A 21,104-nucleotide genomic window follows, 5' to 3' on the forward strand; every position below is an offset into this window, starting at 1 on the left:
AACAGAGGCTCAGCATTATGAAGATGGCGAGTGTCCATGAGTATTTCCTGGAGTGAAGGAGAATGGGAAACGCCCACAGTGTAGAAATAAGGAGAGGGTCTTTGTCCTTGTGTGCTTTTTTCCAAGTCAGCAGCCCTACAGTTGTGTTTAGTATCAACCTGGTTAGCATCCTCATCTCTCCATTTCAGAGTCCTATCACTTGTCGGCCTATGTCTAATAGCACTGGGGACAGGAGGCATCAAACCCTGCGTGGCAGCTTTTGGTGGAGACCAGTTTGAAGAAAAACATGTAAGAGTTCTGTTATTTCTGTATTTTCAGTGGATGGAAGATCTCTCCATTTTCTTTACCTCAGTTTTCTTTTACATTTATCTTCATGTACCTAGCCCCTCTTCTGTAGCTATTTATGTTTTGTGCTCTCACTCCTTCTCTTTCCCTTTCTTTCCCCTTCCCTTCTTCACCCTCTCCCTGACACAGTACCTACTATCTCTTTCTCCTTCCATCCTGTTCTGTTTTCTTACGTATCTCTTACCTTTTAGACTATTAGGGTTATTTTACACTCTTTGATTGCTTAAGTGTCCATAGGTCATAATTACATGCTGACTCTGAAGAAATGGCCAATTTTTGCTAAGTGAGATTCTATGCATAATAGACTACAAGAATCACATGAGCGAGATAATGTCTAAATGAGAACCAGAAGAAGAAGCAAAACCTGATGTAAATAGAAAATAGGGAAGGATTGATTGCACTAATGTGTCGGAAAAAGCTCTGAGGTTCCAGAATGGAGCACAGCAGAACCTAATAAGTCATTCATCAGCAAATTTATTTGAAAACTGTTTCATGTAGTAACTATTAATATTTCAATTAATACAACAAATCCACCTTCACATTTCTGCCAGCCACTTCTTTTTTTTTTTAAACAAAATTCACATTTTATTTAGATTCAAATAAACTATACAAAATCGATTTTTCTTCACCAAAAATAACAGCAATATTTTCTGTATTATTTCTAGATAAACCACAAAACACTTATTTTTGTAGGTTTTCCAGGTTTTTCTGCCAGCCACTTCTAAGCCCACCAATTTCCTTTTATTCTCTCTAGTGATCTCCCTCAAGCATTAGTTGAACTATCCTGATTGGTCAACAATTTATTGCACTGTCCTATGTTCTGGTCCTCTTCTTACAACACACCCTAAAAGGTTATCATTTAACTCCATCAGTCATTCACCTAATTAATGTAGTCCATAAACATTTATTGAGGCTGTAATATATGTGAGATGCTGTGTGAGGAACCAGGGCTAACAGAAAAGAAATATGATTTCTACCCCAAATTCACTCATGACTAACTGAAAGAAACAGACATTTAATGCAAGTACATTAATATGAGAATCATATTAATATCACATTCTATCATATTACATACAGGGCACAGTGATGGCGCTGAGCATAGGTTGATCATATTTAGTCAGGTAAAAGAATGTTACAGCTGCTGACACTGGAGTGTCAAAGATGAGTAAATGGGGTCATCCATCCATGGTTTTGAACAGGTTTTAGAACATCATATTTAATATGGTTCTCAGCTGCCATGGAGGCAAAATCTGAATCTGTTCCTTCAGCTCTGAATCTGAACAGGGATTGGGATAGAGCAAGGAGGCTCATTGCACTGATCATTTATCCTGTTTGTTTCAGGCTGAGGAACGGACTAGATACTTCTCTGGCTTCTACCTCGCCATCAATGCAGGGAGCTTGATTTCTACATTTATCACACCCATGCTAAGAGGTCAGAATCACTTCCTGAGGAGCCCTGTATAAGGCTATCTACTCTCAACAGCCACAAAGCTGTTCGGGTCTTCCTGTGGTCCGTTTTTTGGCTTGGAAATCTTTGAGAATTTCTTTTAGTCTTGATTTATCTGGCCCAAAAGAAGGTTTATGTGTTTGGTGATGGGAGGAAAGAGGTTGACTATGTCTACAACCACAGGAACCTGAGATTGTAGATTGAGAACATCAAAGATTCAAGGTTACTCTTCCCCATTTTCTTTAGGAGATGTGCAGTGTTTTGGGGAAGACTGTTATGCATTGGCTTTTGGAGTTCCAGGATTGCTCATGGTAATAGCACTTGGTAAGTGTAGGTGGGGCAAAGGAAACATAATCACTGATGCTTGCCACATGAAAACACCATGTGGGTACTTTCCACAAACTTCTGCATTTGATCCTCGCACTAACTCTATTAGATGAAGTTTATTGTAGGAGTTTTCCCTTGGCTTTAGAGATAAGTTCTGAATGAAACCAGAAACCATTTAAAAAAAAAAAAAGTACCCAGCGTTACACAGCTAGTAAGTTTCTTTAGGAGACTAAAAAAAAAAGACCAGTCTCAGAACCACAGGTAGGAGTCATCAGGGATTTGGACTTCTATAATTTTTAAAGTATCCCAGATGATTCTAATGTATAGTCAATGTTGAGATCCACGGTTCTACCCAAGACAGGTAGGGAAAGACCAAGATAATTAGTCCTCTCTCTTAAACCAGCTTATATTATCTGATACTTGTGTATCTAGTTACTGGAAGACATTTTTCAATTCTCAGAGCCTTTATAATTAGCTTTTGGGTTTACCTGTTTCTTCCCTTTCTACAATGTTTCCAAGGAGTTTTCTCTTGAGCAAAAAGAGAGTAAGGGGGATGGATAAACAGATGGAAACTAATACAATTTTGATCAAGTGGCCTTCTGTTTGCCTCTCAGAACCCAGTCCTGAAGAGAAGGGAGATGTGTGGGCTACTTAGTTTACATAGCCTAAGGGAAACTTGGGCATGATTGTTTCTAATCATTGACCTGGAAACCTGTTCTCACTCTGAACCTCAGAGTGACACCCCCTGGAAGATATCCAGTCCAAACACGTAGAAAGCTCGACAGAGGGAAAAAAGCCCACAAACTCAATGTTCAGTCTGGTTATTTTCTACTAACAGGGCTGATAGCAATACTCAGAGTTCCCAAATACAAGAAACTGTATTCAGGAGAGCTTTTTATAATGTATTATAATGTATTCTCTGACTCCTTCTCCCTTCAAAGTCAAGTACTTACCCAATATTTTCCTGATTTTCCATGGATTAGCACTGTGTCTCCTTCTCTGGATCATTGCACACTACTAATATTTACATAGAAAAGTAATTATGAAGATAAAAGAGATGCTATAAGTGAAAGGTTTTATAAATTATGAAATGTGAAATAAGTGCCAGCTGTCCTAATTAGTCAGCTGCATTAGTTTCCTGAGTGCTAATACATAACTCAATTCTTTGGACTTCCACTGTAATTCAATTTATTGTTGTTTCATTTACTAATTTATTAAATATTTATTTAATGAATCTATTGTGTGTCAGATTCTGTGCTAAGTATTAGATTTCCACTGGCATATTATACAGCTACAGAGCTTGTGCTCTAAAGGAACTTTTACAGTTCAGTAGAGAAAGGAAGACAGACAAGTTAACAGGAATTTACAACATAGCATGGTCAGTGTCACAGCTAGGGAAATACAGAGTCATGGGAACACATAGAGGGGATATCTGATTAAGACTTTAAGAGTCATAAAAGATTTGCCAAAGAAATAATTTCTCAGGAAAGAACTAAGGTATGAACAGCAATTAACCAAAGAAGATATTCTAAAAGAGGGATTTCCAGAAAGAAGAAATGGTATTTGTAAGGAGGTGAAAAAATCATATGATATGTTCAAAGATCTGGAGGGAATTTAGATTATCTGGAACATAAATGAAAAATATAAAGAGGTGACGTTGGCAGGAACCAGTTAAAAGGGTCTTTTAAGGTATTAAGGAATTAGAATTTTATTGTGAGGATAGTGATTGCCAGATTTTTATTTTTTAATAATGTTTCTGTGATGTGAAGAGGATTGGGTTGAGTGAAGCAAGGATAATATTTTATCTTGATTACTAAGGTTTTTGGCTCTCCCTTCAGTTTTGTGCTCAAGGGGAGTCCCTTACTGAATTAACAAATCTTATTATAATTAAATGTGTGAGGGGAGGGAGAAGATTAGTCAACGTTGAATGCAGGGTTCTAAATTGAGCAACTGAGTGGATGGCGGGGTCATTAATTGAGTTGCTTGAAGGAGAATGGGTTTGGGGCAATGTTGATGAATTGTGTTTTGGACATGTTGCCTTTTACATGTCCTCTGAGCATCTAATTAGAGTTACCAAATATACGTATTTGGAAGTACTGGTTTAAAGCTCAGAAGACATTTTGGGGCTGTAGATGTAAGTCTGGAGTCATTAATGTACGCTATAAGCAATTAAACATTGAAAATAGATGACTAAGAGATAACAAGAGTGAGATAAGAAGAGGCAGTAACAGGGAGGTAAAACCTTGAGGCACACCAACATTTATAAAAGACAGGAAAAGAGGAAACAAAGACGGAATTGCCAAAGTGGTAATAGTGCCATTTCGGATACCAAGGGAATTTGAAGGAGGGACTTGTTCAGTGTGACAAATGTTACTGAGTGAGCAACTGAGATATAAGTGAAATAAACTCTATAAAATATAGCCACAAGGATGCCATTGATATAGTGGTCATCTATAGTAGGTTAGTGGAGGCTGAAGACTGAAGTAGGTTGGAAAGTGAAGAGATTTTTTTAAAAATTGAAAAAATTTAAGTATATTTATCTGGAAAATGACACAATTTCAAGGGAAAATATTGAGAACACTTGCATATAATTGGGAATAATGTAGGAAAAGAGTTTGAAGTTATAAAATAAAGACAGAATATATGAAAGTATATATAGAGCAATTATGCTTGGACAGGAGCAGGAGCATCATCTTTAAAGACAGGATGGGTGAATTTAGGAATTAATAGATTTGGTGGCAAGAAGTTGAGAGAGTTTCCGTTTGAAGTCTTCTACTTGTGAAACAGCAACATCATTTTTAAGTTTTGGGGGAAAGAGACACTCAAATTTCCTATTCATCTTCTTCAATTAAGTGACTTTGAAATTTTTTAAAGAGATTTATTTATTTATTGGAAAGTCAGGATTACAGGCCAGTGCGCGGCTCAATAGGCTAATCCTCCACCTGCGGCACTGGCACCCTGGGTTCTAGTCCCGGTCGGGGCACCAGATTCTGTCCTGGTTGCTCCTCTTCCAGTCCAGGTCTCTGCTGTGGCCCAGGAGTGCAGTGGAGGATGGCCCAGGTCCTTAAGGGAGATCAGGAGAAGCACCTGGCTCCTGGCTTTGGATCAGCGCGCTGTGCTGGCCGCAGCAGCCATTGGGGGATGAACCAATGGCAAAGGAAGACCTTTCTCTCTGTCTCTCTCTCACTGTCCACTCTGCCTGTCAAAAAAAAAAAAAATTAATTAATTAAAAAAAAAGAAAGTTAGGGTTACAGAGAGAGAGAAGGAGAGGCAGAGAGAGAGAGAGAGGTCTTTCATCTGCTGATTTACTCCCCAACTGGCCACAATGGCCGGAGCTAGGCCAATCCAAAGCCAAGAGCCAGGAGCTCCCTCCAGGTCTTCCCATGTGGGTGCAGAGGACTTGGGCCATCTTCCACTGCTTTCCCAGGCCATAGCAGAGAGCTGGATTGGAAGTGGAGCAGCCAGGTCTTGAACCAGTGCCCATATAGGATGTCAGCCCTGCAGGCAGCAGCTTTACCCACTATGCCACAGCACCGGCCCTGTGACTGAAATTTAAGTGTGACTTTGTCAAGTTGCTTACATGGCTTTTCTTTTATCATGCCTTCTCTCTACTACAACCAGCATTCTTGATGTGTCCAGCCTCTTTCTAGGATCACTTTTTTTTTTTAACTTTTATTTAATAAATATAAATTTCAAAAGTACAACTTTTGGATTATAGCAGCTTTTCCCCCCATAACCTCCCTCCTACCCGCAACCATCCCATCTCCCACTCCCTCTCCCATCCCATTCTTCATCAAGATTCATTTTCAATTATCTTTATATACAGAAGATCAACTTAGTATATACTAAGTAAAGATTTCAACAGTTTGCACCCACACAGATACACAAAGTATAAAGTACTCTTTGAAGACTATTTTTACCATTAATTTGCATAGTACAATGCATTAAGGACAGAGATCCTACATGAGGAGTAAGTGCTCAGTGACTCCCGTTGTTGATTTAACAATTGACACTCTTATTTATGACATCAGTAATCACCTGAGGCTCTTGTCATGAGCTGCCAAGGCTATGGAAGCTTCTTGAGTTCACAAACTCTGACCTTATTTATACAAGGCCATAATCAAAGTGGAAGTTCTCTCCTCCCTTCAGAGAAAGGTACCTTCTAGGATCACTCTTGATTTTAAGTGCCATTTATTTTCCATCCAAAAGCTTCCCCTTATCTAGATTGATTTCCACTTGATTGCTAAGACTTTCCCTGAAATATTATTTCTATTAACAATAAGAAAGGTTTGTAGATAAAGAATGTTATTTGGAGAAGCCTTGGGGAAACTGAAAAGAAGAACAAAGAAAAGGTGGTAGAATGAACCTGACACAGAGGAATGGAGGAATTAGAAAATTAAGGGAGAGACAGGCAAGGTAATTCATGAATTCTGGTGTGTAAGGAGATTGGGAGATGCAGCTGGCCACTGAGGAAGTCATCTTTAGCAGAGGGTCTCCTAGGGAAGCATCTGTGGAGCGGGGCATCTGTAAAGGAGGAAAGAGCTAACCAGGATGGAGTCTTCCCGGTGATTTTAATAAACTTCATAGACTTGAAAAACAATAGCACAGATGTAAAAGTAACACTCGCCCATTGCTAGTAATTTGGGAAATAAAAGGAAAAATAAGAAAACAATTCACTTATAATTAGCTGTGGGAATGTGTTTAAATAGAAATGTGAATTAAGGAAAACAGAATGAGCTCAAGAACAGAACTAATACAACAGAGAGCTTTATTACAGGACTTATGAGTAGTACAGAGTTTAGGGCATCTTACGAAGAGTAAGGAGATAGAAAATGGGGAACAGTAGCTTGGGCTTCTTCAGGACAGAAGTCATGTCTTTTTTACCTGTATTCCAACTAGTGTCTAGTACTGTGTATGGTGCAAAAATGAGTAAATGAGATGCTTTATTAGTCATTAAGAATATGAATTTTTAATCAAGTAAACCTTAGGTCAAAAGTACAGTTTCTATAAATTGCTAGTTGTGTAATTTTGAAGAAGTTGCTTAATTTCTTTAATCTTCAGTGTATTCATGGGTAAAGCAGAGTACATATATTTTGCCAGGCTAAATTAGTTAATGTATGTAAAATACTTAATAATTTACTTAATTATGTAAAATACTTAATAATTTCCATAGATGATAGTGATAATAACCACCAGGATAATAATGAATTTGGAAAGTGCTTTCCTGCCAGGAGTTTGAGTATATTAGGAAGATCCTGGAAAGAAGGAAGCAAGAAACTAGGAAATGAAAAACTAGTTGGTGACCACTTTAATAGTCCAGGTTAGAAATTGTGAAATCCTAAACAAGAATGATAGCAGTGGAAATTTTTTTTAATTTAAGGTATACAAATTTCATGTCATTCATACATACAGATTTAGAAACATAGTGATATTTCCTCCCCTCCCCTCCCTCACACCCACACTCCCATCCTTCCTCCTCCTTCCTCTCTTATTCCCTCTCTTAATTTTTACAAGGTTTTTAAAAGGGGGGGGGGAATTAATATGGGCAAACCATTACAGGAAGGAGATCACTAAAAGTTGGTAACATACCAAATACGGAGATGGAGAAAGAAGAATGAAAAGCCAAAGATGATTCCTATTTCTGTGATTACATGAAACTCTAAATAGATCTCTCTTAACATTTGGCCATTTTATCTTCTCTTGACCTCTGTAATTTTTATAACTCTAAGGTCAGACAGTCTAGATCAGTTCCTTATTTATAAGATTTGCCAGTCAGTCCTACAGTTCAGCTGTCTGTCCTGTCACTGACATACTGAATGTGCTAAATGAGAAGCTAAGAACCTTGTTTGTGTATCAACTGCAGTTGTGTTTGCAATGGGAAGCAAAATGTACAAAAAACCACCTCCTGAAGGAAACATAGTGGCTCAAGTTGTCAAATGCATCTGGGTAAGTCCATGAATTGTTTGCCTGCCTTTTTCAAGCAAAAGGAAAGAGATGCTATGCATAGTGTATGGAATAAAACATGGGCATATAGTTTTTCTCAATAACCTCTTTTTACTTTTGTGCTTTTGATAAGTTTAGGGTAACTGATCTTCCGGTCTGCCTTTATTCAACCATTAAGTTACAAAAAAGTAATCCTTTTTTAAATTGGCAAAAGCCTTCTGGAATAGTTATATAGGATGCCAACAGGAAATAAGGATAGATAAAAATTCTATCTTATAATCGAAAATGAATCTTGATGTGAATGGACGGGGAGAGGGAGTGGGAAAGGGGAGGGTTGTGGGTGGGAGGGACAGTATGGGGGGGAAAGCCATTGTAACCCATGAGTCGTACTTTGGAAATTTATATTCATTAAATAAAAGATAAAAAAAAATTCTATCTTAAATATTCTGAAATTCAGGGTCTAATGAGATCAAAGAGTTGGAGGAAGTCACTAGACGTATGTGTGTTTAGGGAAAAGAAAAATGAATTGGAAAAGGCAGGAGATGGTTTCTGTTCCTCCCCACTGATGTCTATGTTCTGCCCTAGTTTGCTATTTCCAACCGCTTCAAGAACCGTTCTGAGGACATTCCAAAGCGACAGCACTGGTTGGACTGGGCAGCCGAGAAATACCCAGTAAGTGGAAACTGCAGGAGCGTCTCCAGGTTCCATTGAGTCCTCCAAATGGATTCTCTGCAGGCACACTTGACTTCTTCTCTTCTACTCTAAGCAAGAAGGCCATATGTGAAACTTCTGGCAATTCTGTGTGTTCTTTCTTCCTCCTTGCAGAAGCAGCTCATTATGGATGTGAAGACACTGACCAGGGTACTGTTCCTTTATATCCCATTGCCCATGTTCTGGGCTCTTTTGGATCAGCAGGTAAGAAGCTACCCCTTCATCCAACCACTTCCCTGTCACAGGAAAGGGATTTTTCATAATAACATCTTCTGCCCTAGGGCTCACGATGGACTTTGCAAGCCACTAAGATGAATGGGAACTTGGTGAGTGGAAGAGATTTTTCAGAGAAATCTATTATTTTCTTTATTATCTGTATTAATTTATGTGTATTTTTGCCTGAAAACTAAGATCATTACAGAGGAGAATTTAGGCTAATGGCACTGAGGAGACAAAGAATAAGGAAAGCTAGTCTAGAAATTAAATCTGGAATGTTGTCTTTAGAGATCAGAAAGATAAGGATGGGAAAAGTTTAATATTAAGAGGATAGAAAATTAAGTGATACCGGCCTGGGATGGTGATTTTCTTATTTCTGCCCATCCCAGGGCACAATAGAAACAAATTTTATTGGTGCTACTGTATGTGTGGTCCCATTTCTCAGGCAGGGATCACAGCAGGGGGACTGTGAGAATGTAGTGTGTTGTATATGGATACGCAAAGAGTGGAAGGGTTATTTTCTCTTCTTCCAATCTCTATTCTTTGGGCCACACAAATAAAGTACCATGTCTGTTCTCAATTGCTCCACTTCCTAGATGATTATATTGTAGTTTGGAAGAAAACAATGTGGAATGATACTAGGGCCATGTTTGTCCATCTGTTTGGCATGGCCAAATATAATTTTACTTCCCTTTGCCACTGACTGTCCAGGATTTCCCATGGTCGTCTACTTGTTGACCCTTTGGAAGCACTATGTGTCAGTAGCAGGAAATCTTCATCCTAATCATGATGTCTTGTCCTTCTCATTATTAGCACCTATAACTGCAGTGGCTGAGATTAATAGAAACACACCAGCTCTGCTCTGTCTCAACCCAAGGGAAGAAGCATGGTACAGGATGAACATACCTAATCTGAAAACCTGAAGTTCAAATTGCTCCAAAATATGAAACTGTTTGAGCACAAATGTGACACTGTAAATGGAAAATTTGATCATGAAACTTTATTTTGTTCACAAAATTACTAAAAATATTTATGAGATTGTTTCAAACAATCCATATGTCATATGTAAACCATAAATGAATTTCATGTTTCCACTTGGGTTTTAACCATTAGATATCTCATTAGGTATGTACAAATATTCTAAAATCCAAACATTTCTGGTCCCAAGTATTTTGGATAAGGGATACTCAATCTATACACAGAAAAGAATATTCTATCTTGGGCCCATCTAAGTCTAGCAAATAGCCAGAGCCATCCTAAATCTGTACTTATTCCCTGAATATCCTTACAAGCAAGAAAGGAGCCCTGAACCAAAGACCTTATGAATTTTCTTTTGCATACTTCTTACCTGCTAATTAGCAAAGTTCTTGATCTAGGTTTTTCTTGTCTCTGCTACCATCTTAATATAATTCATTATGTTTCAGGGATTTTTTGTGCTTCAGCCGGACCAGATGCAGGTAGGGGCCATGGGGATTTATTTCTTTCCTCATCTATACCTCTGCCTGAAGAATAAGGATTAACAAGCATAACTTTAAAAAGTTAAAACTTTTTTTTTTACAGGGAATTTTAACAATTTTACTTCCATACGTGATTTAAGACCGGTCTTCCCTAGGAGTTTTAACACAAAGCATACACAACATACTCATTTACTAACTCTACTTTTGTCATACACCAGCAACCTCTTTAACATTTAGGAAGACTAGATGTTGTAAAGAAGGACCTGTTGGCCCTTTATACATACATTATGTACACAGCATGACAAACAGCGTGGACAATGGTTCCCCTTGTCCCACCACACACACACCGGCCAAAGCCCTTTAGACTTTCTTCCGCTGCTTCCTCCCTGAAGCAGCACAAACACAAGTGTGTACTGCTCAGACAAGGAGTTCATCATTCTACTTCCAAAAGACAGTATTTCATATGAATTTAACAAAAGGATATCTATAAAATGTATTATTTACTACCTCTACTTTTAACATACTTTGTGCACTTCTGAACATCTAGAAGGACTAGATGTTTCAAATAAGGACTTAAATGTGTCCACTGTGTACACAGTAGTGTGGAATAAACTATACACAGGGAACTGCTTCCATCAGAAAGTATCTTCTGAATAAGAACGTTCTGGAAGGTCTAGAGAAGCCTTCATTTCTTACAACTCCTTCCCCCCACCACCAACAGGTAGATGTGGGCACACTTGTCACTGCAATGTGATGTTCAACTTCACTTCCAAAAGTCCTTTTCAGAAGACAGTCTTTCTATGAATTTTAGCACAAAATATACAAAATGTGTTAGTTTACTAACTCTACTTTTGTCATACATCGGCAACCTCTTTAATAACTAGAGAATAGATATTGTAAAATTAGGACTCCTTTGTCCAGTATATACACAATATATACATTACAGCAAAGTTAAATGAAATGCATGTAACATATAAGGCAATAAGTAAGCTCAAATTTTCTAGCACACACTAGCAAGAACACATTTTGTAATCTCTTCCCTCCCACCTCCCTCGACCCAATGAACAAAGTACAACAGAGTATATTGTCCACAAAAGTGGCTCACCAATTCCATTTCCAAACGTTTCCTATCACTTTTTTAAAAAAGTTAAAACTTTTAAATGTATTTATAAAACAGAAAACAGGAAAGCAATTCCATCTGTTGGTTTACAGGGTTGAGCCAGGCTCAATTACTTGAGTCATCACCACTGCTTCCCAGGACCTGCATTAGCAGGAAACTATAGTCAGGAGCCAGAGGCAGATATTGAACCCAGGTGCTCTGCTGTGAGACGTAAGCATCGTAACAGGCGTCTTAACTATTGGACCAAATGCCCACCCCAACAACCATATTTTGATGCTTTTCTCTTTGTATACTGAGGAAAGCCAAGCCTGGAGATGAAAACATTCTCATTAAGTCCCACAGTTCTCCTTCATGTCCCCTATTAAGTAAATTGCCAGGGAGAATTAGTTTTGGACCCATGGGTAAGGTGTAAGCACTGGATTTCTTTTCATGTCAAGGTAGTATAATGGAAATATTGTCTAAGATGTAAGACTGTACTGTACATGCAGTGAACACAGAATCTCTGTTTATTGGTGATTCTCTTTTCCTTTTTTAAAAAATTTATTTGAAAGACACAGCAACAGGGAGAGAGAGGGATCAATCTCCTGTTCACTGGTTCATTCTCCAAATGCCTGTCACAGCCAGGGCTGCACCAGGCCAAAGCCAGGAACCCAGAACTCTACCCAGGTCTCCATCGTGAGTGGCAGGGATCCAAGTACTTCAATAATCACCTGCTGCCTCCCAGAGTGTAGCTTAACAGGAAGCTAGATCAGAAGCAGAGTCAGGACTCAAACCCAGGCACTCCTATGAGTCCCAAGCAATGGCTTAAAGCTTAATTGCTTAATTGCTGTGACACAATGCCCACCCCCCCTTTTTTTTTTTTTTTTTTTTTTTTAGCCTCTTGTCCAACAATCCTCAGTTCTTCATTCAGTCTTTCCTTTCTGCTGGATGTGATATTTTCCCCAGGGGCTGTGAAACTAGAAAAGACAAGTGAAAATGGTTTGAAAGTATTCCTAATATGATTGACAGAAAAATGGTCTCAGAGTGAAACTAGAAGCTCAGGTGCTATGCAAGGGAAATGAGTGGTTGGGTGTAAACAGACCAAAAAATGTGGAATCATTTTTACTTACAAAGATGAAAAACTGTGTGAATGTGAGAAAGAGCCCCCACAGCAAATGAGAGCACATGCTCACACTCATGATAGAAGAATACCTGTAACTAACCCCATTTACCATGATGTTACAGGTACTAAACCCTCTCCTGGTTCTTATCTTCATCCCATTATTTGACCTTGTCATTTATCGTCTGATCTCCAAGTGTGGAATTAACTTCACGTAAGTGCTCACTCTGCCTCGAATTACTCCAAATGCCAAATGGACTCAGTCTTTGTTTAGTTTGATAAAGATTCAATGCTAGTATGTTTCTACTTAATGATAATTCATTTTGGTTTATCACTTATCTTCATATGTTCTTCCATGTTAAACTAAGGGCTCATTAATACTGAAAAGTGGGAATTAGATCTAATTAATGAAAGTCAAATTCAATACTGTGGACTTAAGTGTGTGATGCTGAAAGAGTAGATTTAGAATTCATGGAAAGTCAACAATAAATGAGATTAGGCTCCTAAATCAACTTTCTCAATGGTTCTTTTTTTTTTTTTTAAGATTAATTTATTTATTTGAAAGAGAGAAGGAGAGATAGAGAGATCTTCCATCCACTGGTTCACTCCCCAAATGGCTGCAGCTCCAATCTGAAGCCAGGAGCCAGGAGCTTCTTCCAGGTCTCTCACATGGGTGTGGGGGTCCAAGGACTTGAGCCATCTTCTTCTGCTTTCCCAGGCGCATTAGCAGGGAGCTAGATTGGAACTGGAGCAGCTGGGATTTGAAACAGCACCCATATGGGATGCTGGTGTTACAGGTGGTGGCTTTACCCATATGCCACAACATCAGCTCCCACTCCATGGTGGTTTTTTTTTTTTTTTTTTTTTTTTTTTGACAGGCAGAGTGGACAGTGAGAGAGAGAGACAGAGCGAAAGGTCTTCCTTTGCCGCTGGTTCACCCTCCAATGGCCACCACGGCCAGTGCACCGCGCTGATCCGATGGCAGGAGCCAGGTGCTTCTCCTGGTCTCCCATGGGGTGCAGGGCCCAAGTACTTGAGCCATCCTCCACTACACTCCCTGGCCACAGCAGAGAGCTGGCCTGGAAGAGGGGCAACCGGGACAGAATCCGGCACCCCGACCGGGACTAGAACCCGGTGTGCTGGCGGTGCAAGGCGGAGGATTAGCCTAGTGAGCCGCGGCGCCGGCCCTCCCTGGTTCTTGAATGTTGCCTCTTTTAACAAGTCTAAAGTCTTTAATGACAACTAAGTCCTCTAATATCTTACATCCCAAATGGGGGACCAGCTAAGACTATGAATAGAATTGTTCCTAATTACTGCTTTTTCCTTATCCTAAATAGAACTGTACAGTTTATTTTAATGTAAATGGAAGTGTAAAGTTTACCTTACTCTCAGTAAAGTTTCTTGGAGGAGAATTTCAAGCCTACTTTTATTTGTCATTTCATAGCAATTTAGTTGTGGTAAAAATGATGACCACTTTGTCATATCCCAATGGCCTTTTGTCATTTACTCACTCATTGAGCAGATATTAGGGAGTTTAGGACTAAGTGTCATACAAATGTAAATTGAGCACAAATCTTTTCCTCCAGGAGTTTGCTATTTAATAAAGGTGTTAGAGCACTTGCAAGAATAACTATTATACAAATAAAGTATGTTAAGTGTTAGGGAAGCATAAAGAAGGAAGACTTTCGTGCTGCCAGGGTCAACAAAGACTACCAAAAGAAAAATGAGGTAAACGATATATAGCACCTGACATTTGGCAAATGTTCAGTAAACCAGGTTGTGTTGTTCTTGTGTTTGGTATTATGACATAATAGACAGACAAACCATCATAAGCAAAGATAGAAGCAGGAAAATGTGGTGCATTACTGGAAGAGCGATTCAATGTGACTTAAGCAAAAGGAAGAAAGAAGGACGTATGAAGTGGAGTATTAGGAAATACCTTGAAAAGTATTTAAGACCAAATCAGAAAAGGTCTCTAGTGTTAGGTTGAGGAGCTTGAATTTTGTCCTTTAGAATCTAAAATTCAGATATAATTATCTCTTCCTTTCCTCTGCAGATCACTTAGAAAAATGGCTGTTGGTATGGTTCTAGCATGCCTGGCATTTGCAGCTGCAGCAACTGTAGAAATAAAAATAAATGTGAGTTCAATAAATCCTAAACTCCATGAGGGCAAACCATATCTTTCTTGTTCACTCTTCTGACTGGTTTAATCTTGATTCTCTGGGTCTAGCACAGTGCCTATTTCACAGAAGGTGTATATAGTAAATGTTTGTGATACACGAGTAGGTGCAAGAGCAGAGCAGCAATGCAAAATGATGCCCGCTTCCCACCTAAGTGACTCAGTGTGTCTTCAGGGGATCTAGGAACACGAATGTCCCAGATATGTAGCCATCTCCTTAGGTAGCAGAGGCATGCTGAATAGTCACCTGTGGGGAATGACGTATGAGACCATAACTGAGTCAGAAGGATGGAGTTTGTTGCCTGACACTGGCGGCTTGCTTCACTGAGCTGCGGTTTCCCTCCTTAAACTGCCTTCCACATTTTTTAAGCCAGATTCTCTTCAGAGGGACAACTGTGTCCTCTGGTTAGAGAGGCTGTGCTGTCTGAGATATGTGTTCTTATTGTATCTGAAGGGTTCTGTCTTGGTGACTCTGATATTGTTCTCTTCCTAAGGAAATGGCCCCACCCCAGCCAGGATCCCAAGAGATTCTCCTACAAGTCTTGAACCTGGCAGATGATGAGGTGAAGCTGACAGTGCTGGGAAACAATAATAACTCTCTATTGGCAGATTCCATCAAATCCTTTCAGGTGAGCTATGGGCCAGAGTGAATTAAAAATTGTATATGCTGTGTTGACCTTGATTTTTTCTTAATATTAATTGTATTATAAGAATTTTCACATATCCTTAGACAATCATTAATAATGATTTTAATGAGCACATGATATTCCTATCCTATATATATATGATTTATTTAAGTTTGATTTATTTATGTTTATTTAAAGATTTTCACATTTTTTATTATATATCATCCTATAAGAATATGTTTATTCTTAAATCTTTATGCATGCCTTTAATTATTTCCTATGGTAGATTCCTAGAAATGAAATAACTAGGTTAAGGAAAGAAATTACTTGGGGCTGGCATTGTGACACAGTGGGTTAAGCTGTGGCTTGCAGTGTTGGCTTCTCATTTTGGAACCTGTTCAAGTCTTGGCTGCTCCACCTCTGATCAAGCTCCCTATTATTGTGCTTGGGAAAGCAGTGGAAGATGGCTCAAGTCCTTGGAGCTCTTCAACCCATGTGACAGACCCAGATGGATTTCCAGGCTCCTAGATTTGGCCTAGCTCAGCCATGGCTGTTGCAGCCATTTGAGGAATGAATCAGTGGATGGAAGATTCTCTCTCTCTCTCTCTCTCTCTCTCCCTCTCCCTCTCCCTCTCCTTCCCTCCCTCCTTTCCTCCCTCCCTCCCTCCCTCTCCCTCTCCCTGTCTCTGTAACTCTTTCAAATAGATAAATAAATCCTACTAAAAGTTTTTTTTAAATTTTAAACAAGAAAGAAATTACTAGCATTTGATGAGGTCACCCACTCAGATGCCATGAGATTGTGATATGATATGGGGTAGAACATGAATTTGACAAATATTTCCTTCTGCAGAAAACACCTCACTATTCCAAAATACACCTGAATACAAAAAGCCAAGATTTCTACTTCCACCTGAAATATCACAATTTGTCTATATACACTGAACATTCTGTAGAGGAGAGAAACTGGTACAGTCTGATCATCCGAGAGGATGGGAAAAGTATCTCCAGCATAATGGTAAGTTGAGGAAATCGTGTAAATAAATTGCCATCTCAATGTAAGATGGCCGTTTCATCAATGTCTTACTAAGGATCTGACTGATGAGCAAATATCCTGATTGCAAGTCCCCTTTTGTCAGCTATAACTGATTTTTTTTCTGTCTTCTATTGCAGGTAAAGGATATGGAAAATGAAACAACCTATGGGATGACAGCTATAAGGTTTGGATGACACTCTCTTCTAGTGAATCTTGAGTCTCCTCGTTTGTTGGGGCTTCAGATGAACAGACCTCACAGTCTAGTTGTTCTGAACAGGAATTATCTCTCCTAGAGTGCCAGAGGTGCTGGTCTCTGAAGGCATTTTCCAGGACAGTGAGAGCAGAGAGGCGTGCTGTCTCCTGTGGGGTTATGCCTGCCCTCTGTGCTCCACAACATCAGTTTCTTCTGGGCAGCATATACTTACTTTGTTCTCAGGAAAATAACAGTATTTTCCTCTCTGCGATCACAAAGAGAAAGTTAGAAGTGGGAACATAATTCTCTCTTCATCTTTGGTAGCTGGATATCTAATTTTTTAAAGTATCTTTTTTATTATAAGCCTATCACGCATCATGTATCAAGTATCATGGTACAGTTATTTGGGGTCAAAAGACTTGGTTCTGAATCCAGATAAGAATGATGATCTTATCAGAAAACAAGGGACAGTTACAGAGATGAAGCAACAAAGGCCCTCTGCTCTCTGTGGCAGGAAATAGGTTTGAAATAGACAAATACACATGCCCATGACCACCAAGATCAGGTGGTTGCTGTTGAGAATAGCTTTTTAGAGAACTCTGAAAAGTCTGAATTTCACTCAAGGATAGAATAGTCATAATCCTTTGCTTTTGAACATGCTTTAGAGAAAGGAAATGGCTCAAAATAAATAAAACTGAGGCCAAGAGCCAGAGAGCCATAGGCCTGAAGAAGGGGGTAATAAGGGGCACTTTCTAGTCAATGCAGGATAATCTAAGGCCCAGGAATCAATATTTACAACTCTAGAGGAAACGGTCCTTATCCCTTGGGACAGAGAGCAAGACCAAAGCTATCAAAACCTAAATGCACCAAAAAATCACCTTGAGGAAACCTTCTAGGAGCTCAGTTTCAGAAGACTAGAAAAATGGTTCTGGATAGATCCAAGATTTCTGCAAAACCCCAAACAACGATAATATCCTACCATGGGCTAGGGGTCTGAGTTTTGCATACATCAAATTGGACTTCATATGTAAGAGGATCAGGCAAGTAAATACTATTGTATCGTATGTATGTATATATAATTATATCTTTATCTATACATAATTATCTTTCTTTTTTTAGTAAAGTGTCAGTTGATGAATTCCACCGTTATGAGGAAGAGAAATTGTGTGCAGCTAAGATAGACTAGTGAGGAAATTTAGATTTCCATGGGTGATCATGATGGTATCCATCCAGGTAGAGCTCTAAGTGAGGATGTGACGGATTGTAAATTAGTACTTCAGGAAGAACAGAGTTAGGAGCAGCTACTAATTACTTTGCATGTGTGAGTTCATTCATTTGTTTAGCTTACAATTTATATTAATTGCCAGTATTCTAGGCCCTGGGGATATAGTGATTTTAAAATGTCCCCTTATGTGTGCTTGTCTGATGTGTAAATATTATCTCTGCCCTCAGGTTTATTAACACTTTGCAAGAAAATGTCAACATCTCCCTGGGTACAGATATCTCCCTCAATGTTGGTGAAAACTACGGGGTGTCTGCTTACAGAACTGTGCAAAGAGGAGAGTAAGAGCGTTGACCTTGCGCACACTTTTCTCAACATGGTTTTTAAATGCTATCTTCGTAGGGGACTTGGGTACCTCTGGGCTAATTTTGAGTACAAACTCCTGCTTTTTCAACTCTCGCATCCTTCCCTCAGTCTCATCTTTTTCTGCACAGATATATTGAGATCATGATTGTTGTGAAGGCCATATTGTGTAATTAACAGACCCCATCTCTGTGAGGTTTGCAAAGTTTATTAATGGTTCTGGCTTCTACCCTTTGATACCTTCCTTTAGCACCTCATTACTTAGAGTTCATTCTCTCGGGTTTACTGTTTCATGCTGTTTCCTTAAGTTGTAAGATTTGCATGAGAAAAGTTCACCTGAGCCTGAAGTCCACAAAAGGTGATTTGTGCCCTCTTTATTGCAATTTAAGAGTTAAAAGAACACTTGACAGACAATCAGGAGCTTATATCTGGGCAGATAACTAACTAGGAAAATAACTCATTCCTAGAAATGTGTCTTCAGAGAGAAAACAGGTGATTTCACTGCTTTGCTCACCTTCCATGGAGAGAGATCACTCCCCTAGAGAAGAGAGTGCATTCTGAGCTGTGATGTTTGTCCTGACCTGAACTCCTCCTGTTCCAGATACCCTGCAGTACATTGTAAAACAGAAGATAAAGACTTTTCTTTGAATCTGGGTCTGCTAGACTTTGGTGCCTCGTACCTGTTTGTTATAACTAATGTAAGTAAATCACAGCCACCCTTGCTCCTCCATTTGTCTGTCCGTCTTTCTGGGAGACAATTTATCTTGAGCCATCATGGTGAGATGACAGTCTTCTCGATCCAGCCTCATTATGGCCTCAAGGAAACAGCTATTATTTATGTTTTCTTGGCTGATGCCATATGCAGATCTCCCAGCTCCTGGAAATTTGGTCTGATAGCACATCACAGTCTGAAATGTCAAGTTGGGTTGTAAATATCAATCTCTACCCAAAATTTGGGTGGTCAGTTAACAGTTAACCAATTACAAAGGTGGTTCATTCTGAGGGTTATAAGGAAGACTGTTCGATGCCTCTTCCATAGCTTCTGGTGATTTGCTGGAAATTTGATATTTCTCAGTGTGTAGAAGAATCTGAATCTCGACCCCCACCACCACCCACACCTCCACCCCTGGTCTTTTTTTTTCTGTAAGGATACCATATGCCACCCTAATAACCTCATTTTAACTTGAATAATTATAGCTTAACAATGCCAATTGCAAGTAAAGTCACATTCTGGAAACTTAAGATATGAGTTAGAGGGTGTTTCTGTACTATATCGTTGTATATTGTTGATTGTTCTGTCTCTCATATGCTGCTCAAGATAAAGGCCATATATGTTATTTCTGAATGCTAGCATCTAATAAGCAGCTACAGTAAGAGTCATAAATGATGAGCCTGGATGCCCAGTTCTTTCCATAGTCCTGTCAAGACTGGCTTGCATAGTGTTGACAAAAATAATAAAAGAATTCATCGCCAATATTTAAAATTCAAGAGATTTCCCCTAAGAAGTTAGATTACTAACATTTCTCAGGGAAGAAAAAAAGTCAAAAAAATTGATAACAGTTTCTACTGTATCAGTTGGCTAGGGCTTTAGTGGTCATGTACTTTAGATGAGACCTTTGCTGTCCAGTTCACCATAGTCCTCATTCCCATTCAGCCTGTTTCATTTGCTTAATTACCTGCCTGTGGGCATCTGAGTATCTGAAATTGATTTAGGAACCCTGGTCCTGGTCTTCTCTTGTGCTGAGAAAACACAAATAGATGTCTAGGTCTGTTTACCTTATCAACTAAAGCAAAACAGGACTTCTTTCCCTTACTGTTTTGAACCCCATGGTCTTTTAACTCAGAGAACTAAGAGCATTTAGATCACAAAGACTTCTGATCTCATCACTTTTGACCTTGATGTTTTAACTCTGCCATTTTTATTTCATAGTATATATATACAGATATTACACTTATTACCTATAATGGATTTACTTCAAGAATTACATATGCAATTTTTAAAATGTTATTCCATTTATAATAAAAGACATTGGTAGAGCTAATCTATATAAATCCAATCATAGTTTAAACCATGCATATAGAAAAATTATTTTTAGACAAACACACACATACACACAAGCAAACCCTGAGTCTGGGATTGATATATTTGTCATTATTAATTTTTAAAATGACCCTAATAAAAGTTCTTTTTGAACAAAATTCTACTGTAAAATTACATATTTTTGACAAAATTTGAATTAAAAACAATAGCTCTGGAGCAAGTGCCATGGTACATGGTACACGCCTATATCCCATATCAGAGTGCTGACTTCAGTCCCAGCGGCTCTGCTTCCAATTCAACTTCCTACCCTGAAAGGCAGTAGATGATTGCTCAAGTCCTAGAGTCCCTGCCACCCACATAGGAGACACGTTGAAGTTCTGGGCTCCTGGCTTCAACTTGGCCCAGCCCTGGATGTTGTTGCCATTGGGGAGTAAACTCTCTCTCTCACTTTTTCTCCTTTTCAAATAAATAAAAATGAATAAATAAACATTATAAATGGCCAGTAAGTAGAATTTAAAATAGTAGGTGGTATTTTATATGTTTTTTAAAAATAATGATCCATAAATCTTCAATATAAAATTCCCAAGAAAATAACTCATTCTGATAAAATAAATTTTAGCAAACTAAAAATTAAAATAGAAAATGTTAAAGTAGTTCAGTTATATTTACATAGAAAATGGGACAAGAAATTAAGCTTTATTTTTAAGAAAATGCTATCTGAAAGCATTTTATTTGTATAAATTCGGATCCCACTTTATATTTAAAATGTTATTCAGGATCTG

The 21,104-nt window shown here is 38.7% G+C and overlaps 1 protein-coding gene across 2 annotated transcripts in view; it reads left to right on the forward strand.

The window, feature by feature from the left end:
* Nucleotides 1-21,104, forward strand: part of SLC15A2 (solute carrier family 15 member 2) — a 40,500-nt gene that overhangs the window by 14,752 nt on the left and 4,644 nt on the right. For both annotated transcript variants that reach the window (XM_017346648.3, NM_001082700.1), the window contains 15 exon segments: nt 189-288; nt 1,687-1,777; nt 2,039-2,116; nt 7,983-8,065; nt 8,648-8,734; nt 8,888-8,977; nt 9,055-9,099; nt 10,414-10,446; nt 12,791-12,879; nt 14,722-14,803; nt 15,339-15,473; nt 16,321-16,485; nt 16,641-16,687; nt 18,149-18,259; nt 18,883-18,979. In XM_017346648.3, the coding sequence (XP_017202137.1) occupies nt 189-288; nt 1,687-1,777; nt 2,039-2,116; nt 7,983-8,065; nt 8,648-8,734; nt 8,888-8,977; nt 9,055-9,099; nt 10,414-10,446; nt 12,791-12,879; nt 14,722-14,803; nt 15,339-15,473; nt 16,321-16,485; nt 16,641-16,687; nt 18,149-18,259; nt 18,883-18,979 (1,333 nt within the window).

This window comes from Oryctolagus cuniculus, chromosome 4 (assembly GCF_964237555.1).
Source record: "Oryctolagus cuniculus chromosome 4, mOryCun1.1, whole genome shotgun sequence".
Lineage (NCBI taxonomy): Eukaryota > Metazoa > Chordata > Mammalia > Lagomorpha > Leporidae > Oryctolagus > Oryctolagus cuniculus.